At 39.2% G+C, this 9628-nt stretch overlaps 1 protein-coding gene across 1 annotated transcript in view; it reads left to right on the top strand.

The window, feature by feature from the left end:
• The window catches only part of LOC118408919 (FAST kinase domain-containing protein 5, mitochondrial-like), an 11123-nt gene extending 1587 nt beyond the window's left edge, over positions 1 to 9536 (top strand). Inside the window, exons 2-9 of the mRNA XM_035809779.1 lie at positions 301 to 1689; positions 1916 to 2057; positions 2329 to 2447; positions 3064 to 3192; positions 3356 to 3629; positions 4203 to 4278; positions 4823 to 4937; positions 5490 to 9536. Coding sequence (XP_035665672.1) covers positions 316 to 1689; positions 1916 to 2057; positions 2329 to 2447; positions 3064 to 3192; positions 3356 to 3629; positions 4203 to 4278; positions 4823 to 4937; positions 5490 to 5582 — 2322 coding nt within the window. The 5' untranslated portion in view covers positions 301 to 315 and the 3' untranslated portion in view covers positions 5583 to 9536. The remainder of the gene's footprint in view (positions 1 to 300; positions 1690 to 1915; positions 2058 to 2328; positions 2448 to 3063; positions 3193 to 3355; positions 3630 to 4202; positions 4279 to 4822; positions 4938 to 5489) is intronic.
• The last annotated feature ends 92 nt before the right edge of the window (positions 9537 to 9628 follow it).

Genomic DNA, 9628 nt, shown 5'->3' on the forward strand with positions numbered 1-9628 from the left:
ACTTTTTTCAATCGTTATCTGTTGGGGCTTACCAACTTGGACACATACTCTGACTTTTCAGTTATTTACAACAAGGTTTAGTCCATAACAAGTTGCACTTGTTATGTGCAGACACTTATGCATATCTCCGCAAAAATGATTTTAAAATCCTACCGGACTTTGGACCCCTACCGGACTTTGGACCCCTCCCGTTAGCTATGATGAGATTTTGACAGTCAGCTACCGTTTTTCAGCCAATGACCAGTGCCAAATGATATAACTTAATTCCCATTTGATTGAATAAGTCCTTTTTCCTTTCAGTTTCAGGTAACCCACATGGCACCTTTTACCCTCAATCCAGCTTCTTGGAGAAGCAGTTTAAGACTAGGGTTGCAGACATGCTTCAAAAGATACTGTACAGCAGGCAGTTCCCTGGTTTCCTCTGTGCCTGTACCTCATGCTGCTATCAGATTTTACTCTCAAGCACAGAGTCCCATCAGGCATCATCCAGTCACACGCTTTACCACGACGACATTACAAAAGCCAATGATTCCAAAGCACCAAGCGTTTTGCAAGAGAAACTTAAATAAAATTCATCACAGAAGTGGCCAGTTTAGAATCAAAGACATTTTAGGAGGTCCAAGGAGCGAAGAAAAATTTGATCAGAAGGCGGCTACAAGAAATTTCTATGAAGACTCGGACAGATATGTCACAGCTGACAATTTCCTTAAGTCTCATAATTGGCAAGGAAGTGGAAATGATGTGGATGTTGAGAGTGTCTTAGCCACACTCAGCTACAACAAAGGAGAAGTTAGTCCTGCAACTCTAGCTGACAGCATGTCGGCTTTAGCTAGACAACCACAGAAGAGGATTACACAGTTTTTACAGAGTGACCATTATGACTCATGTCTTACAATGGTGTCAAACTATTGCAAAGTGTTCACAAATAAAGATTTTGTAATCATTTTAGTCTCCCTGTACAATTTGGGGATCCCAGCTTGGCATCGAATCTACAAGAAGTTCATTTTGGAGTGTGAAAGGCGCGTCCATGATTGGGATGTTGACACAATGTTACTTGTATCTGACACCTGGCGAGCGATTGGCCGGATAGTCGTTAATTACAACGGACAGATGTTGAAGTGCATTGAACCACAGTATCTTGAGCTGACACATCATCAACTTGTCCAACTGCTATATGTGATTGGTGAGAACAGGACGGCACCGTTAACCCTCATGAAGAAGCTAGAAGATATGGTGCTTTTGTATGTGGACGATCTGAGTGGGAAAGAGATTGCGGCAATCTGCTTGGGTTACTTCAAGTCGCAGACTATCATATCCTCGGCTGCCTTGTTGCAGGTTTTAGGAGACAAAGCATGTGAACATATTGACCAACTAGATTTCTTTAGCGCAGTCAGTATCTTTAAGGCCTTCAGGCATGCAACAACAGTCCACTTGCCTCTCTTTAAGAAGGCTGCAACAACATATTCCAGTGTTATCCAAGACCTACCTCTTGTGTCTGTGATGCAGTTGGTCTTCACATATGGAGCGCTCCATATATTTGAGAAAGACTTGCTTGAAGCCGTGGCTGAGAAAGCTGTGAAAGATGCCAAATTGTGTCGGATCAAAGACATCGCCAAGTTCTTGTGGACGTTTGCACAGTTAAACTACCGTCCAGCCAACGTTGACCTGTTTCTTGATACTATGGTAAAGGTATGTATCTTCAGAAAAGATCTGTAGGTCAGAGTCAAGCATGTTGTGAAATCTTTTGACAGTATCAAAGGTAAATACAGATCTGAATAAAGTCAAAGGCTTATGTCCTCTATTATACCATACAAGACTATACATTTGTACTTCCACTTGGTGATCCGTCCCCTCCTTATCAAACGTAAAGATATGATAAAGTCAGAGACCCAGACAACCTTTGATTTTTTTCCAGGAGCTGTGTGCCCGTTCCAATGAGTTCCAGACCTTCCCTGAACACCTGGTGTACAGTGTGGTAGCGCTGGCTTACATGGAGAGATTCCCGTATGACCTCATCAACACTATATTCAGTCCAGACACCCTGCAGCAGATAGAAAGTCAGTTTTTATTTAGAAATATATTATTCCTCTCCTGACCTTCGTTTACTGTTTTATGATGTGAATCCACATAGCCTTAATTAGTGCTGCATTAAACATTGTGAGCTAACAGAATTTCCCTAAATACCCTGTTTTTAAAAACAATGGATATAGTTTACCTGTGGATAAAGGTTAGCATTAATGAAATTTGAAAAAGGTCTGATATTACAATTCTTAGATACAATTTGTACATGTAACCCTTTCAGTTAACCTTTTTTCCCATCCCTACCAGAGTACTGCCCCTGGGAGACCATGCGTGACCTGTATGTCATTGATGGTACTGTTGGAGTAGAGTGTGGGGACTATGCTGGGCACAGGCTGTCTCAGGAGTTCATCAAGCGACTACCAGAGGTCAGAGGTGATGTTATGTTAGCACTGACCCTGTAGTGGTATCAGTCATGCATAAAGGTGTTTGTGAGGCAGCTAAATCTCCAAGCAGATTTATCACTGGCAAGACAGTATCCAAGGGCCAGAGCAATGTCCGGTCGCCCCCTGGTGGCCGGCCGCCAGCCAGCTTGCAACTACTTGTACTTGTATCTGACAAAACATCATTAGCATATACAGTCTTCAATGAGGCTCGTAATATCTTAACCCTAGGGCTTGTCAAACCTTATTATGATCTCATCATAGAATGGATCCCTTAGGAATAAAAGTCTTTCCTCAGTAAAGTCGTCAGTTAAGAGTTATGTTTTAGCATGAATGCAGAACATGAGAAGCAAAGGATGACTTCTTATGATTTTTTGACCAACCAAAGACATAATTCAAGGTCTTTGGCCCCTGACAGCTTTGTTTGGTACATTTGGCTCTGTAGCTCGTGTTCTTAATAGTCCATGGTCATCATTTGTTTCCATGATACATGTACATGGTGAGGACTGATCAAAAGAATCATTTAGATTTTTTTGCCCCCAGTCTACTTTTTTGGTACTAGATTTGATGTGTGCCTCCATATTCATGCATCATGTTGCAGGGTGCAGGAGGCAGTGTGAAACATGAGCTGACGTATCGGGAGAACCTGGCAGAGGTGGTGAGGGTACTGCAGCAAATGATGGGGAGGGAACACCTGACAGTCCATTACATCCTGCCCCACTTCAAGTCCGCAGGTGAGACAATCACTGGGAGGTTGTAGACTATGTAAGTTGCATATATGCTCTCTGGTATATTCTGGCCTGCTACCATGGAAAGTTTCAAGATTTTGGAACTGCATTGTACTTATTTTCCAAGCTGTGGTCATAAATGTTTTTAATCTACTGGTTTGAAAGAAAAAATTCCCCCTGGTCCCTGGTGATACCATATTATTTTCTTGTCTCTGGGATTTGCTTGAATGCATTTTCCAAGTTGTCACATACTTCAAAAGTTTGAAAGGCCATTTTGTACATTATATTGTTTTGTTGTTGTTTATTCCTGTAGATATAGAGATACATGTGGACCAGACAAACCAGGCAGTGACGATAAGCGGTTCTGTCTCTACACCTCGTGGCAAGAACAAACAGATGGACATTCGGCTGGACGACAACCTCATTGATATCCTAACTGGTATGAAGCTTTAACCCTCCGTGGGCATGGAGTATAATGATTATGATATTATTAAACTCATTCTGGGAATTAAAAAAATCTGCATACATTTTGTCATTGTATTTGTATTCACTTGAAGTCACCATATAATGATTACTAGTAAGAACTGATTGCATCATGCTTTTCCCAATGTAAGGAAAATCACCTATTAAAGTTAGGGACAAAACTGTTTAGATTATATGTAATCTCCTTTATTCCATGTAGTTGGTAAAATGATACGCCACCTAAGAAGCCATCATTAGTGTAGGTTGGGGTTTTGGTGTTTAGCAGTGTGTGATAAGCTTAAGGTAGCGGGCTTGTTGTTATACCTAGCTGTTTTGTAAAACAATCTAATTGATGACCTCCCCAAAAGTTAGAGACATAGACATTCTCTGGTTGCTTTCAACTTTGTTGAGTGAGACATTGTTTAACATCGCCATTCTGGCAATCAACAACAATGTTGAACTTGTAACTAAGTATCGCATGAGCTGATGCTAGTCACAGGACATTTTGCATTTTGATAATTTTTGTCATTACAGTATTTTTGTATTTTAGGTACAAAGTCAGAAAGTAGTTTGGCGGAGAAAAAGGAAGTTGAACCTTCAAACCGGGAACCAGAAAATATTACAAGGTATTTATAGTTTGACTGAATTTATGCCTCAATGGCAGCATCTGAAAATCAACCATTCAATGACAGTAGTGGTCATAGTTTCAAAGAAACTAAAAGTTATTATTCAAAGACTTATGCTATGCTAAGTATACTTCAAACTCATGGTCTCACCTGTATAACACCTGTGTAACACACCAGTAGGCATAATGGCATGGAAAGCTAATCCCACCTTAGTGTTTTGGACTGTAGGTGGCAGTTTTCAAGCTGTAAAAATGGGTGTAAACTGGCATAGTTTCCTTTGGAGAATGAAATATTGTGATACATGATGAATATTATTACCATTCAAGTTTTTAGCACCTGACCATTATTAACCATACCCAGAAACTGGAATAACTTTGTTGTCCTTATATGATTTTGAACAAACAAACAAACAAATTTAAAGTGATTCAATATAATCAATACAACTGCCAGGTAGTCAATGTTGTGGCCAGCAAAAGGGTTTGTTCTCACATACAACTCAGTTCTGTGATGTACATGTACATTGTACCTCCTTCCCCCTCCCCAGACTGGCTGTACAGGTCACCAGTATGAAACACCACCTCTACAACAGCCACAGTCTGCTGGGGGTCCATCAGATGAAGAGGAGGCAACTCAGGAAGCTGGGGTACCAGGTTGTAGAGGTGAGAACTGCAGTCATCAGCAACATTACAGGTGTCTGCAGGTCTTTCTGGCAATACCCAAGGGGCTGGGCATGCTTCAAAGTGTTGTGCACAATTTGAAGGCATCACAAAAAGTCTACCTATGGATGAGTGCATAGCGTAGAAGTATGAGTTTATGGCTACACCTCATGGCAGTGGTCCAGACACTTAGCAGATAAAAACAATAGAACTTCTGGCATAGAGCCCCTTTGAGCACAGTGTTATCATATTTGTCTGTTTGTGTCTGTATTTCTGTGTGTGTGTGTGCGTGTGTGTGTATGCCTCTGTATTAACATACAGTGTCCACCTTAAGTTTGAAAAAAAAATAGAGAAATGTATATTGATTTTTGTATCAGGCATTATGGATTGGTGTTTATTGATAATAGTCACACACACAAACTGATCTTGACTCTGTTTTAACTGAGAAATTTTTGTGCCTCTTTTTTGTCTTTCACTGTAAGTATAAACCATGTTTTGTGTTTGAATTGTTTATTGTGAATACAATTGACAATGGTACATTTGTATTCCTCACAGATTCCCTACTATGAGTGGCAAGAGCTGCCCAAGCACCCTAACAATGAAAGGAAGGACTACCTCAGGAAGAAAATCTTTGGCCATAGCAAGTAGACTTGAAGATCAAGGTCCCATAACTTGTAACTTTAATAGCTACTTTCTTCATCATCACTTATGGTATTGTCTAATGACCATTGCTGTAAATATCAGTAAAATGATTTTAAAAGTGGTTTTGAATTTGATGTGCTTTTTATGATATACATGCGATGGATAAATTGTCCAATCAAACAAAAATGAAGTTTAAACCCCTTCTGTTTTTACTTCACTGAGTTTCGGCACTTTGTGTGTGTGTAATGGTTATTGCATTTGGGTACAACGAATCAAAAGTCACTTAGTGTTATACTGTATGGAATATGAATTGAATACAAGACATAGACTGGGAAAGCTTATTCTGTGTATTTGGTGCACACCAGTCATGATCAGTGCTAGATATAGGTCAAAGGGAGTAACCTTGAAGTTTCTAACATATATAAATGAAGGAAAATCATTGGTTAGATGAACCTTTTTAAATACCTTTTTAAGTTCTGCACTTGCAGAAGGGTCCTATAGTTGGCATGTAGTACAAGCTCCCTTGCCACAAGTGCCAGAGAAACCTCTTAATTGTTTTTTTGTCATGAGCATGCATGCAACAAATGCAGTAGAAAACCAGTCACAGATATACGTACCCTGCTTTACCTGTGCATTGACCACATGTCAGAAACCGGGCACTCCTGTCCACCAATGCTATGCAATGCATTGCCTCCTGCTTTCGCTTTGACTGAAATTATAACACCCTTGCCGCAAGTATATCTGACCCCTCCTCAAATGACTGTACCAAGTTGGTGTTGCCCAACAAAGAAGGTGACACATTTTTTTTTGCCTGTTCTGAAAGGATTTCAGGGCCCCTAAAGCTATACTGGAGTCAGTATTATCAGTTTAATAGCAGCAGTGGCCAGTTCTGTCCCAGAGTGCTGTTTGTGACCGAGGTGTTAGAAAAAGATCCATGATCTAACAGGGGATGGAGCTTCGGCCCATTGCTTGTACAGGGTATGAGAGCTATGTTAATGTTAACGTTACCAGCATTCAAGTTAGCTAACTTCTGCCTTATTTCATAGGCCCATGTATGTTGTTAATAAGCATATATGTGACAAACTACATTTTTGTGTATTAAGAGTTATGGATGATTAACATGTTTGCAAAGCAATTCTGTTTACTTTTGGTTCAAGCTCCCCATTTTGGGGGTATTATGTCTTTGGAAAAAAACTTTAAATCATCACATTTGTCATTAATTACAGATCAAAACAATCAGTCTGAAAGCCCTACACCAAGTTTGGAAAACAAAAATATTTAGACAATGGATTTTCTTTACACAAGCTAGTCCATATTTGTGAAAGAATTTGGTACTAACACCTTCATGCAACATACTGATTTACTGAACCTGTGCCAAATTTAGCCACAATGCACTGCAAGGACAGCCAGGGTTTCCATTACTACAAGCAGTATTTTGTGAGCAGATACTAGTAGCCACAACAGGCAAGCCCCCCCCCCCCCCAAATAATTTCATCAAATTGTCTACCAATATTGTTGTGACCTGATATAGGAGGATTCTTGTACACAATTTGTATGGTGAAAATTCTGTTTTGTTTTCTTTAGCAGTCTTACCATGAGTCATAATGAGTATGAGGAATTTTTTAATGTGAGACTTGTGGTCCTCAACTGTCCAAGTCACTCCTGACAAGGGCTGCATGCAGGTTCAGGGTACCAGTATGATAAAGTGGAAATGTTTTAGGTAAAGGTCCAAGATACTGGTAAACAAATAATATTTCATTGAAGTATATACCTATTTGTTTTTACTAAAAACTGCACAAAGATGAGATTTAGCATTGGAAAAGGGCACTTATGATCAGGGGCATCTTTGATATTCTGGCATGAGATACTAACAATCCAAATATGTATACTGTTTGTTGGCAATATAAAAGACCAGTTACTTTCTTGAATTGTTTAGGGTCAAGTATAAGTCCAGACCAGTAACTTAACCTCTGAACCAGGTCCCCTGTATCTACACAGCAGGTATAACCAGCCTTTGGATTAACACACAAGCTTTCTGCACATCTACCTGATGTTACACAGCTCTACTCTTGACACTTTGATTACAAAGCTGGTCAGTGACTGTTGTGAGGCAAAAGCAGCAAAGTGTTGACAAGCAGTTAGGTCCACAGTTGGATACGTCATGAAATGAACATCTTGCCCCAGTTCACTTTTTTTGGTTTAATGATTCATACAAACAGCATGACCTGACACAGAAAGGTGATCTTCATTTTAGCTTCCCCTATTTACAAGTCCCCAGCATTTGTTAGTGTAAAACATGCTCTTACTCTACATTCAGGGGCAGACATGTAATACATGTACAACTTGAGGTATCTGACAGTGACTCAATGACTGGTACAGATGCAGTCATAGCCTTCAATACACCATCTTAACATAATCACTTTCATATGAGTAGTTTAGAAGTGATAAAACCTTGTTTCCATGTGTAAATGGATCATAAACCTTACAAGCAGGATCTGGTGAATACTTTTTTTACAGACTTTCCTCAATGTTGACTTTAGTTGAAATCTAGGGTGCTCAAATATTCATAAAACTTTGTACAAATGCACTATGGCAAAATACTATGTGTACAGGGTAACTTTCTTTTTTGGAGCATTGTCATATTACACAGATGCAAACAAATGTAGAATACATCTTTGACTTATCTCCTAGCAGATGAAAGGGTGGGATGACAGTAGCAAAGGGCAAAAACAGTATCCAATAGGCCAATTTGAATTTTATTTTCTTGATACTGCTTTGGTCCTTTTGCTATGGTCTGGCACCAGTAAAGCTGCTTGGAGATTACTTTGACTAAGACTTTTGAAGTGCATTTTCCTAACACAACACACAGCGTATTAAACATGAATGACTTATTTCACACCAGATTTAATATGTAGTCATTTAAGTTACTTCCAATTCATTTAAAATACATGTACTAAGAACAGTCGGACACTCACATCAAGATGGAAACTTTCAGGAATTTGGAGAATGTGCCACACATCTGCCAACCCTGTTTCTATGATGCCATGATCATTCTCCTTGTGAAGAGAAGTCTGTGATAACTTGACCTTGTTGGATTTTACAGTGGGGTGACCAAATACCAATGCTTTATTATTAACCCATCCACACCCAAGCTGCTTATCAAGACAAATCTGGTTTTAAAAGCGCTGTGCCCAAAAACTGCAATAGATACAGTGAAGCTCATTTCAAGTTGCTTTCACATTGGATGTGCATCGGTTAGGTTCAAAATTTGCTTCATGAGGCCTCACCAGGAGAAATCCCTTAGTTCTACGAAATAAAAAAAGCAAAATGTAACAGATAAGTCATTTTAACAGAAATTGAAACATGTATTCACATATGGAGATAAAATGAAGAATGTGAACAGTATCAGCTTTCTCCTTAACAATGCTAACAGTTTTGTTTCAGAAATGTCCAACAACCAAAGAATTTACATAGTTAAGCTTACATAATCACAATTCCTTACCTTACTCTATTTTATAGAAGAATCTACACAATCATCACATAATAAGTCATCAAAGTCTGTCTTATTCTTTTTGTCCTCTTCGAAATAACAGCAGCCGGGCTATGACTAATGATGTTTTTCTTCCTTTTGAATAAAGCATGCAAATCCAAACCTCATTGGAGAAACAAAATATCTTAAAATACTAAACCAACTCACCATCTATTCTGCAAAATCAATCTCTGTGATACAAGACCCTCCTGACACGTCTTCTACGGCATTAGACTCATACGGGTAGTCTTGCAAAGATGCCTTACCAACACAGCATGATACAAAACTCTGGTATTGTATGTACAAGGATGAACAACATAGAGCAGACCATACAGATGATATTTACACAATTTTAGCTTTTTGTTCAGTACAGATGACAAAACACTAATTGACAAAGTCCTATGCCAGACCGTGTGGTATTTGGAAAAAAACAACTTTTGTAGATGATTCTTGGCTAAAGTATGGACACACTAGCAAGTTTCTTTGGTCCACCCCTGATACATTTATATTGATACAAGAGTCT

The sequence above is a fragment of the Branchiostoma floridae genome, chromosome 2 (assembly GCF_000003815.2).
Source record: "Branchiostoma floridae strain S238N-H82 chromosome 2, Bfl_VNyyK, whole genome shotgun sequence".
NCBI classification, from domain to species: Eukaryota; Metazoa; Chordata; class Leptocardii; order Amphioxiformes; family Branchiostomatidae; genus Branchiostoma; species Branchiostoma floridae.